The following is a 19819-nucleotide window of genomic DNA, read 5'->3' on the forward strand; positions in this document are numbered from 1 at the left end:
TATAAATGAGATTTAGATCTAACAATTTTAAATGATTGCTTATTCCTAGCTATCCAATTCTCTCTCTTATCTGGGAAATAGAAATAATAAAACCCTTGTTGATTCTACAATTGGGTTATAAAAGTCACTGCAGCCATCAGCCATCAAGTAGAAGGACTAAGATCAAAAATACAAGGCAAAGGGGCTGATATAAAAATTCTGAAACAGCTTTGGTTTATAGCATTATAAACCACAGACAAGAATTCTTTGATTACTCAACAAAGATTCTCTCACCTGACTACTCAGTGTGGCATTCTGACCAGCAGTATTGGCATCCCCATGAAGCTTGTTAGAAGTAGAGAGTATCTGACCATCCCCAGACACACTGAACCAGAATCAACAGTGTGGCAAGTTCTCTAGAAAATTCTTGTGCACTTTGAAGTTTGAGTAGCAGTGCTATAGCACAAATCTAATAGGAACTCCATGCATTTTTTTAATAGGTTGGATATTGGATGCCACTGAAGGTGCAAATTAGAGTCTTAATCTTTCTCCTCTTTCCTGACTTGTGTCTTTTAGGCAAAGATTTTTCCCATTTCAGTAGTCCTACGTGATTGCACGATCTAGCTAGTTTGCAACCCCTGTAGCTTCTGCTCTGACGCTGTATTGGTTTTAATCTTTCCCTTTCTGGAACATTATCAAAAGTCTAGTCTTACCTCGATAACAATCTCCCAGAATCTTGTCCTAGTGTTTTCCCTGCATACCTGTCTTAACAGCCTGAACTCTGCCTCAGAATTACCCAGAAATGCAGCTCTGGCTCTGATACTCCTGTACTTAAAACTGAAGTTATTTTCTTTTGCCATCCAAATCATTGCCAACTCCATAATGAAAAGCAACGTCCTCTCTGTGCCGCGGCCCAAGATACACCCAGGGCTGTACCTCTCTCTGAACTGCCACTCCCATACAGCGACATGGAGCCTGGATCCATACTCCCAATCAGATCATAGAAATTCTACAACATAGCCCTTGCCTTCTGCCATCCCCTCATGCCCCCGACCCTCCATGTTTCTCAAGTCTACCCTTTCTTTATATTTCACGTTGCCTCCGAATCATCCCCTGTTCATCACTGAGATTATCCCTCTTACAGTGCATCATTTATGAGCATCGTTCTTTCTTTCTTTCTTTCTTTCTTTCTTTCTTTCTTTCTTTCTTTTCTTTCTTTCTTTCTTTTTTTTCTTTCTTTAAAGATCTTATTCATTCATGAGAGACACACAGAGAGAGGCAGAGACATAGGCAGCGGGAGAAGCAGGCTCCCCATGGGGAGCCCGATATGAGACTCCATCTCAGCACCCCAGAATCACACTCTGAGCCAAAGGTAGATGCTCACCCACTGAGCCACCCAGGCACCAGGCATCTTACTTTCTATACTGTATGTAGTACAACAAATTATCCTTCCCAACTGTGTCTCACCTGTTCTGCTAGATTACATACTGCCCGAAACCTAGACCATTGAACTCATTGCTTTGAGTCTCTAGGAGGCCAAATGATAAGTATTAATGCTAATGAGTCCATGGCAATGATGAAACTATATATCTTCTTTCCTCTCCCACTTCCTTTATCTATATATACGTGTGTTCATTGAACAGATAGTTACTGAAACCTTGTGCCCGATACTGGACTAAGCATTAGGGACACAGTCGTGAATAGGACACAGTCTCTGACCTTGGTGAATGTATGGTGTAATAGGAATACAGACACAGTTTGTTATGAATGAGTGTACCTGTTACTAAGCAAGTAACAGTGAGTGCCATGCGCAACACTGCTGTGAATAGATGGTAAAGAGTGAAATTCAACTAATGGTGCAGAATCAACCAGTTGCAAGGAAATATCACATGGTTGCGAGAGCATATCTCATTTATATTTACGGGAGTATGGTGAGGAAAGTTTATGAACATTTGAATAGCTGAATAGTTTTATATTCGTTTGGGCACTGTGTCTCTGGAATAATGGCCTTGTTATCATTTTTTCTGATTAATTGAGTCTTTTAACTATTAGAGTTATACTATCAGAAATTCTAGTATTCGAAATACTATTACACAAAGTAGTAGAAAAAATTTCTTTATGTGAATATAGAATATAAGAATATAAAGAGAGATTTATATTTCTTTATGTGAATATAAGAATCTTAGAGAGATTTGACCCAGTCTCAGAAAACATGCATCCATTCATTTATTTGGCAAGTATGAACTAGGGTTTACTATGTCCTTGGTATTGGCTCAAAAGATAGGGAAATAAAAGAATATTAGATTATGAGAATCACATCTATCAGAAAAGTGTTCTGCATACTGCATCCTATTGGTACATAGGATTTGTGAGTCCTTTTGATTTAAACATGGTAGGGATCGCAAGTTCTCAGATTATTTCATTTTCTAACCTTCAGATTTAGTACTGGATTATTTTAATTGCCTAAAACATTCTGGATCATCTTTTTTTTTAAAAGCATTATGTTAAAAAAAAATAAATAAAAGCATTATGTTATGGTAAAAGCATTTTTGTTTCTACGTATATTTGGTTGTACTAATTTCTTTTTTAATGACACCTCTTTTCTGATACTCTTAAAATTTCATTCTGGATAGAAAGTAGAAGATATTTAATCTTGACACCATGTGACTCATAAAACTGTTCTGGTGGCTATAGATTGTTTTTAAATTTATCACTGTACCTTAGGGATTTTTTGATAGGCTGCCCCTGAAAGCAATTAATTTTCAGTTTTATGTAGTTTTATAATGCAAAATACCTTGATGGAAACAAATTTGGAATAAATTTCCTTGTAATATAGCAATGAATTTTTGTTTAAATATCTCTAGAGGTTTTTTTAAAATACTGTGACTAAACTATGTTTGTTCTTTTTCACCTCTCCTATCGACTGTCATTAAGAAATCCAAATACTTTTTTCATGTTGAAATTTTACAACACTTCATAGACTATTAAACATGGAACATCCTTGTGGGGACAAGAAATCGAATTTGCTCTTGAGAAGGTTTCCAACTAATTGATTTGTAGGACATTATAACATCGTCTAGCTGACAAGCCTTACAAATAGAAAGACTGGAGCTGAACTGAGAGGGTGCTTTTTTACTGACACATAAAAGGTGTCTTTCTGTCTCGTAGCCTTTGGATAGAGACATGTCAGTTTCATAGAGAAACTTTCACATGGAGCGTTTTTATTTCTTTTCTCTCCCGGTAGAAACCGCATGTGGTAGCACATTGTTAAATCTTTTCTCAAATAAAAGGACGTAGGGCTTCATTTTTGTTTTGCCTTTTTGGTATCTTACAGGAACTCCAGGATGGCATTGGACAGCGGCAAAGTGTTGTCAGGGTATTGAATGCAACTGGGGAAGAAATAATTCAACAGTCCTCAAAAACAGATGCCAGTATTCTCCAAGAAAAACTGGGAAGCCTGAATCTGCGGTGGCAGGAGGTCTGCAAACAGCTGGCAGAAAGAAAAAAGAGGTAGGATGACAGTTAAAAATAGGAATTCTAAAATTTTAGCAGAGCTATTTAAGCTGTCCTCTAAAAAAGACTCTGTGAAAGATTGTAACCAGGGTGAAAGGCACCAAGATTAAGGAGCTCCTCAACTGTTCATCAGTAGCAATAATGAATTTGTTTTCTGTTTCTCATGTACTGAAACATGTAGCTGTTGCTAGTGCAATAGACAGTGCTTTTGCTGCTATTTTAAACTTTCAAGTTTCTTTTAAATATCATGAGATTGTTCAAAGATGAGTATCTTCAGTATATTCCAATTTTAACAAGCTGGGTCTCATTTATTTTAAAGAAGATGACAAAAGGAAATTATAAATGACTATTTTATAGGAATGACTGTTATTTGGCTAGATTTTTTTTAACAGCTACAAAATGTGACTATGATGCTAAAAACTGGGATGGTACTATTAACTTTTTAATTCCACTACATTTATCAGTATATGCTTGAAGAGGGACTTGGGCTGACAATGGTCAAATCTAAAGGGGGGGGGAATTAAACATTAAAAAATAAAGGGAAAAAAACCCAGAAAAGTTATCATTGAATTCAGTTGTCTTTTAACTTTCTCTTGGAAGATCCTGAAAGCACAGAAAGCCAAATATATGCTGCCACACTTGGAAGGCATAGCTATTTTTATAAATGGAATTTTGTATTATGCTTCCAGTTGTTGATGCTAATGTTGCCTGTTTCATAAGGGAGGACTTGGCCTTTACTTACCAAATGAGACTATTGTTTTGAACAATGAAAACTCTCTTTTATTGCCAAGCTCTTGCTTCATACCTATCATCTACATAATAGGTGGATTTTAATATTCAGAAAGCTAAGACAACTCATTGATGAATGTCTTTGGTGAGGATGTATTAGAAAGGTTTCAGAATTAGGTCCATTGTCTTTACCCACCTCCTCTTGGCGCCTTTACTCCCGTTGCATTATTCAAAACGTAGATAGAATTCATATTCCTCTACAAAAGGGATGCATTAGTTGACCTACACACACACACACACACACACACACACACACAGAGAGAGAGAGAGAGAGAAATCTTGATAAAGTTTAAAAATAATAGTATCATCTAAAAACATTGTTATTTTAGACCCTGGCTTAGAAAATATTGTAGTTTTTATATAGATGACATAAAATAAAGATCTAAACTTTGTGGTGTAACTGCTTCCTCGGGAAAATCATATACTTTTTTTCCCACATTGAAATTTCTCCATTAAACACCAACTATACCATCACTTAAATAACTGATATGTTTATACAATGAGCAGGTTTAAACCTGCATAAAATCATTTCTGAACTAAAGTCAATCCAATTTAAAATAAGATGTTAACAAATGAGAAGATTAAGGAACATTGAATGTCATGCTCTCAAAATTAATAACTTGAATTCAAAAAGTAGATTAAATGAGTTGGAAGATTTTTTTCTTTATTATGTAATGTAATGTTTAAATACAACATGTTAGTATTTTCTCTGATAACAAGTTTTTAAAAATTCAGGTGAAAAATTGATCTGTTACTGACTTCTAAATAAAAATCAGAACTTATAAAGATAGGGCATTATGCCAAATAAGCTCTAAAATTTTAGATCCTTCTAAGTTGTTAAGAAAGTGGTATATGCTGACACTGTGGTGAAATATTACACAAATTGTAGGTTAATTACAGCTAGGGGTTCGGCTGTAATGTGTTGTAAATATTTCTCCCATTTAAACATTTTGACCTACATTAAATATTGCACTTTTATGCTTAAAAAACTCAAGATCAGCTTCCTTGAGGTTTTTTTTTAACTTAGCTTTTAAAGTTGTCTACTTCATGCTACATTTTAAAAATAAATGTTAGCATATTTAAATTTCCACTGAGATCAGGTTTGTGGCATACTTCCTTAGGATTTTTGTATCATTTAAATTTTATGAAATGTAAAAAACGTAATAAAATAGAAGTACATTTTCTACCAATACACTAACAGCTATTTCCAAGCATCCAGTAGCAAATAAAGGTAAAAAAATTATAAAGAATATGTTAACCTAACAATTGTGGGAGAGCTGTAATCATGAAACTATTATTAATCAATGGCATGCTTTCACTGCAACCCAAGGAGAAGTCAGCGGGAAATAGAAGTTATTTATTGCACAGGTGAAAAATAAGATGACTATTCAAGTTGACATCAGTATTCTCAGCTTGCAATGGGTTTTAAATGCAGCTGTTGTAAATATTTCATGTTTTTAGTCCATGTACACATATGAAAGAAAGTACACAATTTAAGAAAAAAAAAGTCTGTTAAAACTGTCTGGAGCCTTAAAGTTACATTATTTTAAACCCTTCTCTTTGAAAATGTAAGATATCAGAAATATGAGCAGAAAATTCCCAGAACAAATTCAAATAGCAGTGGACATCCATTAAGGTTAGTTTATGTTGGAAGCAAATGAAGTATAGAATGCAGTCAATTAGGTATACAATTTAAGGTAGAAAATTCACTGTTGCCTCAACTATGTAGCAGGGGAACTAGATAACATCTATAGGTTTAAGCATGATGGTATAATGAGTTTAATGATGGCTTAGCCACCAAAGTGGTCTTTGTAAATGAAGAAGATGCAAATGAAAATTTATCAACCATAAAGGAAGTCATAGGTTAAAACAAAGCAAGCCTATGGACAAAGATTTGTAAGCACAGGTCCATTGGTAGAATTCAAGGAGTGCCATGAACTTGGATAGGGAAAAAATTACCTCTTTGTTTTTACCAACCTCTAGTAGAAATTGAGTGTTTTCTTCCACTTTGAATAAAGGCAACAAGCCAGAGTAATACTAGCAGTACCTGTGAAATCACAGGTATTTTTATATTTCAATAGTGTTACAGACATCTCAAAGTATTGTTCATTGTTCTCACTCTTCAAAACTAGTTATCAGATCTTCCACAAGATCTTATTAATGTGTTAACAATAAATAAGCACATGTATTGCTATATCATGAACATTTTTTCTAGTAATTTTATATCTATATTTCAATACAATTGCAATTGTATTGAAAGTTCTGGGTATTTTATATTCTGGATTTAAAAACCTGATTCTGAGAAGAGTCCCGGGTTTCACCAGATTGCCAGAGGGCTCCATGCCATAGTAAAAAAAAAAAATCTTAATATCTATTTCTAGCCAGCTGTTTATCTGCCCAGATCTCATTATCATGTACTATGATCTCAGTCCTGTTGATGATATCATCACTAACTTCATACACTCCTTTTTTTCTGGAGTATTCCAGGAGATGTACCAGTCAAGGGAATGTGGGTAGGCACGCCTTTGGGCGATGAATAGCTGACAACATAAAGGATGCTATTTTACTTAGAATAATATCAGTTGATAGAATAATATCAATTGATAAAAGATTAAATGGAAGAGGGCAGCAAGGTGATGGGAAGTAGAATCCCTAAATTGAGGAAACTTGAATCATAATCCATAGCAATAAAAAATGATCTCAAGATTCGATCTCTTTTTTCCCTTTAGGGAAATATGGTGTTGTTTCTACCATTGTAGAGATAAGGCAATTATTGTACTAACATATATATATATATATGAATTCTAATTTAAATGTCACCTGATTGAATATACTGCTTGAAATTTTTCTTTTCCCAACACTTTAATAAAAAATTACAAATATATAAAAAAGTTGGAAAAGGTAGCATAAAGAATACCCATTCTCCTAAACCCCTAGATTCAAAGCTAATTTTTGCCATTTTTGTTTTCTTTATCCTCCCTCTCCCTACTTCCCCCATATGTGCCTTTATTTAATACAGGGAATAACACACACACACACATACACACACACACACACACACACATTTTTTATTGTTTTAACATTTGCATAAGTTATAAACATCCTTATGCTGCACACCTAAATACTTCACCATGCATTTCCTTAGAATAACAGCATGACATATATAGCCATGTTTGTTTACCATGCTCAAGAAAATTAAAAGTAATACCAAATTATTATTTAATATTCTGCCCATATTCAAATTGACTGAATGACTCAAAAATGTCTTTCATATTGTTCTTTGAATTTTTCATGTCAATGTCCCACCATGTTTTATGTATTGCATTTGGTTTTGTAGGAGAGGGGGATAAAACCTTCTTCCTCTACCCTCTTAGCTTTAGTATCTGGAGACTGCCAGTTAAATTGACAAAAGACACATTAATAGGAGAAGAAGCATACAAATTTTATTTGGTGTTAATGTTTTAATGTGGTACGAGAGGCTTCATATGAAAGAAGTGAAAATTCCAAAGAAGTCATAGACCTAAGAGCTTAAATATCATTTTAACAAAGTGATTAAATTGTAGGGAGGTAAAAAGACAAAGGAAAGGGGTTTGGGCCTCTAGGGGTGATAGGTTGCAGGAAGGCAAATATATGGGGAAACTAATGGAAGACAAGGATATTTCAGTAATAAGTAGATTCAAGTTGATGCTTCTGTCTCCAGTGATAAAAAGTGATTTGCTCTTCCTGGTCCAGAAAAGGAGAGGGAGGGTACCTTCACAAGGGGAAGCATATGCCCTGCCTTAAGGCAGAAATACACTGGGTAGAGAGTTTTTCCTATGTCTGCTATTTCTCAGTTGCCTTCTGTTCAAAATAATTCTTACACCCAAATGGCAAATTATGATCTCCTTCAGTTATTAGGTTTCATCAGTCTTATTTATTTATAAATATTTTTATTTATTTATTTTAGAGAGAGACAGAGCACAAGCAGAGAGGGGGCAAACGGAGAGAGAAAATCCCAAGCAGACTACACGCCTAGTGTGGAGCCCAATTTAGGGCTCCATCTCACAACCCTGAGATCGTGATCTGAGCCAAAACCAAGAGTTGGACGCTCAACCGACTTAGCCACCCAGATGTCCCTCTTCAGTCTCTTTTAGTGTAAAATAGCTCTTCCACTTTAGTTTTCTTTTTACTGATACTGACATTTGACAGACTCTGGTACAATGTCCTCAAGAAAAAATCTCGCCTTTCTGGATTTATCTAATTTTTCCCTTCATTATGTCATTTAACTTGTTCTCTATTATCTGTATTGTTGGTAAACTGGATGTTGAGACTTGAAAAGATGCAAGTCAAATATTTTTGACAAGAATACTTCATAAAAGATGGTGTGTGCTTCGGATCACATCAGGAGGTCACCATATGAGGTAGTCCCATGCTACATCTGGTCACTTGGTTTAGGTGGTGGCCATCAGATCTTGAGTTGTAATGTATCATTTTTTTGAAATTAGTAAGTCATCTAATGGCTTTAATATCTTTTGATGATCCTTCCCTTGCTCACTACACGAGATGCAAAATGGTGACATTGCCTGAATTCTGACATGATCCTACAAGCTGATTTCTTCTGTTTAAAAAGAAATTTCACCTTTCTCCTTGATATCAGATTGGATTTATGAATTCTTACTTACTCAATATGTTACAGTAAATTATAGTTATTCTTCTTGTTGATATTCTCACCTTTATTAAATTTGACCAGTGGGAGCTTGTTCAAGCCTCTGGCATAAATGCCCCATACTCACCTTGTACTTTCCCTGCCCCAGGTGTGGAGTCAACTGTTTCTCCAAGGACCTCTGATTTCTTTTAGTGAGAAAAGGTATATGGAAACCAAAATGTGGGCAGCAACCCTTTCTGAAAGGAATACTGGCACCTTTCTGGCAAGCAGTCCTAAGGGAAAATGTTTCCATGCTCCTTAACTAAGAACACAAAAATCTGTTTCAATTATACATCAAAGTTCAAAGTCAGGCGAGGTCTCTTTAAAAGCTCTTATTGTGCAAGACTCATGTAAAATTTTTAACTTCTTATTCATTTCAATGCTTCTACTTCTGATTTTTTTTAACCAAAGTTTACCTGGATATAATCTATGCTAGTTTGCCAAGCAAATTAATGGTGTAAATAAGCTAATGGGAAGCATTCCTAAATGTACTTAAGGGAAGAAATTGTTTTTTAAAGACCTTAGTTCATTGTTTGCATGCAAATGGATGCTGTTAATTAGAAATGAGCCTTATCTAATTCATTAAAGTAGGCCTAGTAGGACCTCTTCTTGAAAATCTCCATTAGCAATTCATATACTCTATGTACTCTTTGTGAGACAACTGTTTTCTCTTAAGTCTTCTTTAATTGTGTCTCTTAATTCAGGCTCCCCTAACCAAAATAGCCTTCTGTAGAGTAGTACCCTATTTCCTACAAAATGAAAACCAAAAATTTTAATATGACTTAGAAATCTCTTTATAGTGCATGGTATCTTTTCAATGGACCCTGCATACCTACTATGTTAAACCAACGCTGAAAGCCTTCTCACACACTCCCACTCTGCCCCCAGGATCTTGTCAGCCCTAACTCCAGTCTACTTGCTATGCACTTGAACTTCCCTGGTTTCTCACCAACACCTTTGACCTGTTCTGCCAGCCAAAGTTTGCAGACTGAGTGCCCAGGTGGAAACCAGCTTGGAAATTATTCCATGTTTTTACATAGGCATTATTTTTGGAATAATTGCCAGCATTTAAACATCAAGAGGCTTCATATTTTCTTTACTTTTAAAAAAAGATTTTATTTATTTCTTTGAGAGAGTGAGAGAGAGAGAGCATGAGAAAGGGGAGGGTTAGAGGGAGAGCAGGCTCTCTGCCGAGCAAGGAACCCAATGCAGGGCTCAATCCCGGGACTCTGGGATTATGACTTACCCAACTGAACCAACCAGACACACCTGAGGCTTCATATTTTCTAAAGAAAATAAAAGAGAGACTCCTCTCTCCTTTTGAAAACTTAGATCTGGCTGCTATGCCCTCATCCCCACGTTCTCTCAAGGCATAATCCAGCTGCATCTGAGTAAGAGGTGTTTCAGACTTGCTCCTCAAAGTGTGGTCTCTGGACTAGAACAGACATTACCTGGGAGTTGCTGAGAAATGCAGGATCTAATAAATCATCGTGTGCATTTTAACAAGACTCCTAGGTGTTTGATCTGAATGTTCAAGTTTGAGAAATGCTGGTTTGGGCAAGCAAGCTTACTCTTCAGTTTACCATACCTGTCCCACCTCAGTCATTTTTATCAACTGTTTTCCCATTGACATTAGCCTTATAATACTTCATATAGATGTTCATATAATGGTAGTGGTGGTGACAGCACTTAATATTGTCAGGTGTGTGGGATGCCTGGGTGGCTCAGCGGTTGAGTGTCTGCCTTTAGCCCAGGGCGTGATCCTGGGGTCTCAGGATAGAGTCCCACATCAGGCTCCCTGCATGGGGCCTGCTTCTCTCTCTGCTTATGTCTCTGCCTCTGTGTGTGTGAGTGTGTGAGTGTGTGTGTGTGTGTGTGTGTGTCTCATGAATAAATAAATAAAATCCTTTTTAAAAATATTGTCAGGTGCAGTTCCCAGTGCTTTACATAGCCCATATACTCTTCATTAACAACTCTATTCTTATATTCATGTTTACAGAAGGGCAGTTGGGGCACAGTCTGCTCAAGTTTTTGCCCAAGATCACATAACTAGCAATTATTTTAACCAGGATATAAACGCTAAATGTCAGACTCTAGCATCCCTCCTCTAGATGCAATTTTGCATTACTGATCTTAGCTTTGACCTTTGGTATTCTCTGGATATACTTCCAGTTTCTGCCCATCAGCGTTTCATTTGGCAAGCCCTTTCCCTTAGCTGGCCATGCTTTGTAGCAAGGGGATAGGACATGGAACCTGTCCTGACCTATCTTTCCAGACATGTTATCCATCATACTCATTATTTAAGCTTGTGTCCCAAGCATAAAATGACCTGAAGTTTTCTGTCCTTCAGCTTTTGCCAAAACCATTTACTTTTCCAGATTGAATTGCCTCTCATAATTTTCTCTCGAAGTCCTACCCAACAGAAGTCGTCTTTCTCAGTGAGTACTACTTCCTTTTCTCAAGCAGAGGCAATTTTTCTCTTAAGTTCTTCTTGCTCCTTTTTATAACACATTACATTTTATGTATCTATCAGGTATCAAACCCACATGTATTTTATCTTCCTTGGCAAGATTGAAAGCTTCATGCGGGCAAGGCAATATTTTATTATCATCTCTAGAGCCCACAGTACTTAGCAGAAACTCTAGTCCATTTTGATAACCAGAAAACATGTTCTCAGTTTAAATTCTAAGATTTTTTAAATTCACATTCAAATTACACTATGATGGGGGACGTGGGTGGCTCAGTCAGTTAAGCATCTACCTTTGACTGAGGTCATGATCCCGGGGGCCTGGGATGAAGCCCCTACATCACAGCAGGGAGCCTCCTTCTCTCTGTCTCCTTGCTCCTCCCCCCTGCTAATGCTTTCTCTCTGTCCAATAAATAAATAAAATTTTTAAAAAGAAACGAAAAAGAAAAAACAAAACAAGAAAACCCCAAATTACACTAGGATTATAAATCTCTACACTTGGCCTGCTACATAGGTTAAAAAATAGATGTACAGAGACAGAACTATTTTTTAAATGTTTTTTTAATAATTAACACATTTTCATGGATCATCTTTTCTTCTGGAAATTGGACTAGATCAATTATAATCTTAAAGTAGTTGGGTTAATAATTCGTGTTTTCGGTGTTCTTCTGAATTTAATACTCATAAGAGACAAATGACTTTAACTTCTATAGCTAATATGTCAAAAAGAAGCTCATTGATTCTAATACTTTGTACATGTGTTTACCTCAGTTTTACTGTATCACAACTAATAAATTCTAGGTGAAATAAGAAGAAATTAGTCTTGAGACTGGGTATTTTATTTTCATCCAATCTATAAGCACAAGATATTTTACTTTGCAATCCATATCATCAAAGAGTTATTTTTAGATTGATCAAAGAGGATCATACAGATATTATTATCCACAGGTGTCTATGGAAAATCTGGTCTCTTCCCATCTGTTATCTGATGACTCTTGAAAAGCTTTCAAGGACATTCATAATTCTTCATCAAAGGACTATGAAAATTAGCATTGTAGTTAATCTTTTTATGTCATATTTTATTCTTTACAACTTGGCAAACTCTAATGAAAGAGCTGGAGCCAAACATGCTGTTGCATGGGCTGGTATGGACAATATCATTCTCTATAGATACACACATGGTTATACTTTATTCATGGCCTATGAATTCTTATGGGCCTGGGGAGGTAGGAGTTAGAATTTCTAATGGGGAATGATCTCTGTGATGAGCCTTGAAGGATGGCAGGAGTCAAATGAATGAATGGATGGACATGCCAGAGAGAAAAGGTGACATTAGTAAAATTAGTGCAACAAAAAAAAGTAGGCTATGTTGAAGGACTACATTCATTTTAGAATAGAGAAGGTCTCTTAAATCTTCGTTTAGATGTTATTATCCTGAGCTTATCATTCTATATGTAAAACCAACTGCCCAATTTTTATTCTAAACTCAGTGCTGGATATCAGTAACCTATATATGTTTTTGAAGGTTACTCAGAGTTTTATCAGTAGCCTTATTGGAACCATGTACCTTGCTTCCCACCACTTGAGAGTAGCATTTCCAAGAGCCAACTGTGTGTTGTTTCCAACTGGTATAATACAAGTTATTCTTGTTTTTATATTTTTTCTTGAATGAAATATTACACAAACTAATAAAATAGTAATGCAAAGAGAAAGAATTATGGTTTCTGTGAAAACTAAAGTTTAATGCTTTGAAAGACTTGTTAAACATGATCAGGAAAAAATATTCAATTGGATATAGATGAGGAAACTATTAGGAGTAGAGAATAGAAAACACAAAAATAAGGAAGATTTTTACATTTAGATACTTTCTGATCTCTCTAAAACTTACTCTACTTTGAAGAAACCAAGACTGAAAGTCATAGGTGATGAATTGTAGGACTGTTTTATATAAGACAGAGTATGCTGAACTTCAGTCACTGGATCCTTACTTCAGGAAGGCTTAGACCCCATACCAAATGAGTAGTGAATTAGAGGCAACAATGTTCTAAAAGAATATAAAATGTTTGAATATGTTTAAACAACTTTATATAATCCCTCCAATTTAACATTTTTTCCCAAGACTACCTATCCACTCATTCTAATCAAGTTTAATCTTGACCTGAGCCGAAGGCAGATGCTTAATCATCTGAGCCACCCAGGTGCCCCTATATCAATGCTTTAAATATGCTTGTAGACATCCTTTCTGTTACAGGGTGTCCCATACATATATAGGGACATGGGGACATCTCTGGTCTGTAATCAATAGAATGGGAATTTTGAGCTTACTTTCCTGTATGTTACAATTGATATATTCTCCAGATATAATCCCCAACATTCTGTTTACCAATCCTTCTGACTTACAATAGTTAAAGGGAGGTAGCCTCTGCACCATGGAGATTACATATATTACCTCAGTTCATTAGTTATGGGAACTCTGGGAACTCTGCTTTGTTTATCAACTAGTAAGTCAATGAAGTAAGAAGGGAATCTCACTGAGTTAGTTGACTGGGAATTGCTACCCAATTCCTTTGGGGAAAAAAAAAGTGCAGTGTCTTCAACAGCTGTGTCTTCCTCCCTATGTTCAGACTTACACATCCAAATAGATGTTTTCTGAACATCTTGTTTTAGATGTTCCACAGGCTCCTCAAACCTATCATATCCCAAGTTGAAGTCTGTAGGTCTGATTTGTATCTCTCTTTCTATCTGGGTTTTCCCCCTTGTATTTCCTATCCTAGCTAATGCATTCAATTCAGCCAGTTCCTCAGGCCAGAAATGTGGGTAAGGGGTCATCCTAGAGCCCTCCCCTTCATCACCCCCATCTCATCTAATCAATTACCCAGTCATTTTATTTTGACCTACTGAGTATCTTAAATCTGTCACATCTTTATGAGTTTTATTCTGCTCAGACATTTATCATCCTTAATCTAAAATTCTATAAAACTTGAATCACCCTGCTGCCAGCCTCAACCTCTTCATTTCACCCTGAGCTCAGCTATCAAAGGGGCCTATGTGCTTCCAAATCTTAACTATTTGAAACCTTGCAAGGCCCTTTTATACTACCCCAGAAAAAGGCTTGAGATACAAAATCTTCCTTGATCAAGCCTCACACCAGGCTCCCTGCTCAGCGGGGAGTCTGCTTCTCTCTCTCCCTCTCTCTCTCCCCCTGCTTGTGCTCTCTCTGTCTCTGTCTCTCTTTCTCTCTCAAATGTATAAAAAATCTTTAAAAAATAAAACTAAAAAATAACATGGATACAGTGTTCAGTGAAATGCAAATGGTCAATACCTAGTGAGACCATAGGTGAAGAGACTAGAATTCCCTTGCTTGAGAGCCTGTGAATTCCCTCTCCCTTTAAAGTTATTGCTGTCTAACACTTGTCTGTTGTCCGTTTGTACAGCAGCTACACCCGGAAGCCAGCAATGTCTTAAAACAGGCCAAAGGGCATTTGTGAGTTTTTTGTTTTCCTTCTTGCCGAGAAAACTTGTATTGTCTACCATCGGAGCTTATCCTGTGAGACAGGTCTTCCTACAAGCAATCATTTCTATAGTACTTTTGGTTAGATTGCAAACCTTCATACTGCTAAAAACAAACACACTATCTGTGTGTCAGTAGATTACCTTTCTGCACAAAGGAAAAAAACTCAAGTCCTGAGATAAAAATGTGTTGATCACTTTGATTCCTTCCCTGGATTTAATATAATTAAAGCATGCCTTCCATATGTGTGTGACTCTATTATCATGTTTTTTTGAACAAGGCTCTTCTATTTTACTAATTCTCAGTTATCCGTTTGGCCATTAATATAAATCTAAAATTATCACAATAAGCTCTTTTCACATTGGTTAATATGAGTTAAAATATATTTCTCTACTATAATAAATATGAGGTTTTTAATTCATTCATTCATTCATTCATTATTCATGAGAGACACAAAGAGAGGCAGAAACACGGGCAGAGGGAGAAGCAGGCTCCATGTAGGGAGCCCGATGTGGAACTCGATCCCAGGACCCCAGGATCATGCCCTGGGCCAAAGGCAGGCACTAAACCACTGAGCCACCCAGGGATCCCCTGATAAATATGTTTTTTAAAGCCCTCTCTAAAGTGAGAAACACCATACACATGTAAGCTGCTAATCTAAGAATTTTTCACTATTATAATGGTGAATGTGCAACTATTTCCTTCTTGTTTTTAGAATAAAGCCTTATCTCTTATAGGAACTTGGACCCATTAATTATTCTCTCCCCCCCCCCAAATGCACACTAGCATAAGTATATCCTTACCCTATCTCTACTGGCCTCCCATCCCTAACCAAGTAAACATTTGTAGCTCCCAGATTAGAAAGTAAATTAAAAATACTTCTTTCATAATGTGTTCTACTGTACTTGACAGAGTTCTTAGCTGTGAAAAACAGAATCCAGTTCTGCTTAATATCAGCCTAATCCAACTTTATGAGAAGGATAAAGACCTGCTCCCATTGCCAAAGAGAAGGCTAGAACACCAACCCCAGGATGGACAAAAGGCAGAGGAGAGTCTCCATTTCAGGAACTGTATAGTCCAGATCACATCCTGGATCCACATGCCCTCAGAGACCACTCCACCACTGCAGATAGGAAGTGAGGATTGCCAGTGCCATTGGCAAGAATTGGAAAGAGTACCTTGGAGTTCTTTTGTCACTCATTCCAGATTTGAAAACTGAACTTCCTGCATTTGATTACATAATGATCTTGGAATTACCACTACAGGTATAGGGTATTCAGATTCTGGGCAGCCAAAGATGAGAAAGGTCTCTTACTTCCCTTTCCTAGTTATGATTCCCATTTGAATTATTCTCTTCATAGTCACTAATACTTAAATTCACATGTTCTCTTTTATCTTATCTGGGTTTTTAAAAAGATTTATTAGAGAGAGCACAAGCAGAGAGAGCAGCAGGCAGTGGAAGAGGGAGAAGCAGACTCCCCACTGAGCAGGGAGCCTAATCCAGGGCTCATCCCAGGGCCCCGGGATCATGACCTCAATCAAAGGCAGATGTATAACCAACTGAGCCACCCAGGCACCCCTCTTATCTGGTTTTGTTTCTTTGTTTTGTCTTGTTTTGTTTTGTTTGCTCTTGGTCTCCACCACTACTCTGCTGATATCTTTGCCAAGGCCATCAGTGATCTCTTGTAGTTCAGTACCACTGTAGGCTACCTGGCATTAACTGACTTTCCATCTTAGTGATTTGTCCCTCCTTGCTGTCTCCATGTCATTTATTTCATCTGATTTTATTTCTACTTTTCTGCATAATTTATGTCTTAACTGTACTCCTCCTTTCATCTTCCCTTAATCCTGATGTTTCTAAGTGACCTTTCCTCAACCCTATCCTCTTAACCTATATACTTTCCCTGGTTGTTATCCATAGCCACAGATGTTAGCTCTCCCTATATCATTTAGAAATCAAACCAAGAGGTAAAATAATAATAATAATAATAATAATAATAATAATAATATGCTTGAAATAAGACAGAAGTGTATCCATCTATCATGTATAAAAGTAATCTGCAACAAGGTAGACTGGCATCATTACTCTATGATGTCAAAAACCAAGACTCCTTCTGTCTCGAAATCTTCCATCCTTGATAACACCCTTATCCTCATGATCCAAGATGACTTTTAGCTCTCCAGCTATCACATCTGCTTTTCAGACTGCAGGATTGGGAAGAAGAGGGAATGGGTATGCCTTTACCCTTTTAGGGGACTGCACAGAAAGCCCATATAACACTCTTCCTTACATCTCATTAGTCTGAATTGATTCTCATGACCATAGTCTCTGAGCTGGGTAGCTAAACATTGGATTCCTGTTCTGGACAAGAAGGGAAGAATGGATCATGGAATATGCAGATAAGTAATCTGTTCCACTTGATTTTGGACTCTAAATTTAATATTCAGCTCAATATTGGCTCCAGATAAGACATACATATCTAGCCTCTAATGGGGCATTTCATCTTCCATGTCTGGAAGCCACCTCAAAAATAATTATATCCAATGATAAATATGTTCTGTTCTTTCACAAAATCTACTGTGAGTGGTATCACTATGTGTTTGCCCAAGCTAGAAATTTGGAAGTTGTAAGAGTTAATATGAATGACATTAGGGGGTGCCTAGGTAGCTCAATCAGTGAAGCAACCAGCTCTTGATTTCAGCTCAGGTAAGAATCTCAGGGTCACAGGATGGAGCCCCACATCAGGCTCTATGCTCAGCACAGACTCTACATGTCCCTCTCCCTCTGCCCCTCCCCTTGCAAGCTCTCTCTTTCTCTCTCTCTATCTCTCTCTCAAATAAATAAATAAGATCTGTAAAAAATAGTAATGACACTAAGTTTTGTGTGCTTATGCTACAAAATGGTCTTTAAGAGTTTTACAAATGTTTCCCCATTAATCTTCATAACAACTTAGTTTTAAGGATCTTCTGTGTTCATCCTCTCACCTTACTGTGACATGGTAAGCAATGGATGGATAGCAGTATTCTTATGTCTGTTACACAAATTATCAAATTGCGGCTCAAAAAGATTAAGATTTTTGACCAAGGCTAATAAAAATTATAGAAAGATTAAGAACTAAATGTCAGTGATTCTGACCTCAAGCCCATACCTCTACCATTGTGATCATTTTTACCTAAGTGAACAAAACAGCTGACAAAGGACAGCAGGGACAAGACAAAATAACAAGTGAGTGTCCCCCCTACCTTTATTACCTCTCCTTCAGCCAATTAATGAGGCTGAAGCCTGTATCTTCTCAGATTTGTGTTTCCTCCAGTATCTAGGGATAATATAATCTTTGATTATTCATGAATTTTTAATGATGGAGAATTTGGGTAATTAGTAAAGAAAAAAGGCTAGAGAAGCCTGAGTAAGGGGGAACTAGAAAAGGAGGCAAAGTTGGTCTGCAAAATAAAAAGGACAAGAGAATCCTTGAATGTGTTTTGTTTGTGGAGTTTCAAAACTTAAAAGATTCTGAAGCAGTTGATAGATATAAAAGAAATGAAAAGAAATGGAATTTCTGGAATGTTCTGTAACTGTGAATGTGTTGGTCCCCATTAGAGATCAAGAAATGTGAATTAAGATTAGAATTACTGTTCGGCAATCTTTTGTTGCTGGAGTTGGTTTTTGCGGATGTAACTCAGTGAAGAATATCAGTTATATTTTTATTAGGATTTCATGTGAGCACCAAACTCTACCTTTATGAATCAATAGATGATTTTTAAAATGATCAGTCTACTCATGACAAAAATAGCTTGTTTCCTGATACGTTTGTTATTTAATTGCCAATTAACCTTTCCACTGCACAGTGGAAACTAAGTAATTGGAGTTGAAGTTGGCCAATTAAATAAACCTGCTAACTAAATGCTGGGCAATAATCCCCTCTTTGTCCACTTGTGTTTATTTCCTTTGGAAGTAAATAGCATGGTACTTTTGTGTTTATATTTTTACTTTGCTTTTTTGTTTGTTTAGCAAGATACTTATGCTATGTGAGCCTCATTTTACTCATTAGAAAAATAAGGAAAATAGTGCATATGTCATAAGGTTGCTGTAATGATTAGTGATAATATAAATAAATTGGGTATTCCTGTGCCTGGTACCTGAGTAGGGCTTAGAAATTAGTCTCTGGGAATAGGACTTCTGGGATAGTGAAGAGTGTAGCTTAACCTATCTACTTCCAATGAACAACAAGAAAACTGGACAAAATATTTCATAACCCTGGAGATCAAAGGCATACACATAATTGATTATTTATAGAAAACTATTGAACTTTGAATAAGAACAGTGGAGATCTACGGTGGTTTTGTCTGGGACTGTTCCCACTGCCCACTCCCAGTTTGGTCAGCATAGCTGTTAAATTGAGGTAGTATAACACATGAAAGCCAGCAGCTTCCCTTCCAGAGGGGCTGATTTTATGTGGAGCCAAACATATAAAATTCCATGCCCAGAAACACAGTAACAGACAGAACTTGGTAGCAAATAAATGAGCCAACTAGCAACTCTGCTGTCCTAAAGTTGCTGTCTAGATTAGGCAAACAATTGACAGGACAACTAGCCAAACATTTGATTTTTCAGGGATAGATGACAAATGAGAATGTCATACAGGGCTGGACAATCTCCATATATCTGCTATAGTATGACTTAAAAACTCAACATGGAATGCATTGCTTAATACACATACAGATTCTTTGACAAAAATTGGAAATTTTACTGACTCCAGGTCTTTGAGCTCAACTGCTGGCTTCATTGCCTAGTCACAGCTAAGCTCTGCTGATCTCTAGGAAGCAAGGCATATTTTCTTTTTCTTTTTTTTTTTTTTTTTTTTGAAAACAGAGAAAG

The 19819-nt window shown here is 36.6% G+C and overlaps 1 protein-coding gene across 14 annotated transcripts in view; it reads left to right on the plus strand.

The window, feature by feature from the left end:
* Window positions 1–19819, plus strand: part of DMD (dystrophin) — a 2167959-nt gene that overhangs the window by 1354773 nt on the left and 793367 nt on the right. For all 14 annotated transcript variants that reach the window (XM_072818058.1, XM_072818060.1, XM_072818056.1 and 11 more), the window contains one exon: window positions 3314–3489. In XM_072818058.1, the coding sequence (XP_072674159.1) occupies window positions 3314–3489 (176 nt within the window). The remainder of the gene's footprint in view (window positions 1–3313; window positions 3490–19819) is intronic.

The sequence above is a fragment of the Canis lupus genome, chromosome X (genome assembly GCF_048164855.1).
Source record: "Canis lupus baileyi chromosome X, mCanLup2.hap1, whole genome shotgun sequence".
In the NCBI taxonomy this organism is placed as follows: Eukaryota; Metazoa; Chordata; class Mammalia; order Carnivora; family Canidae; genus Canis; species Canis lupus.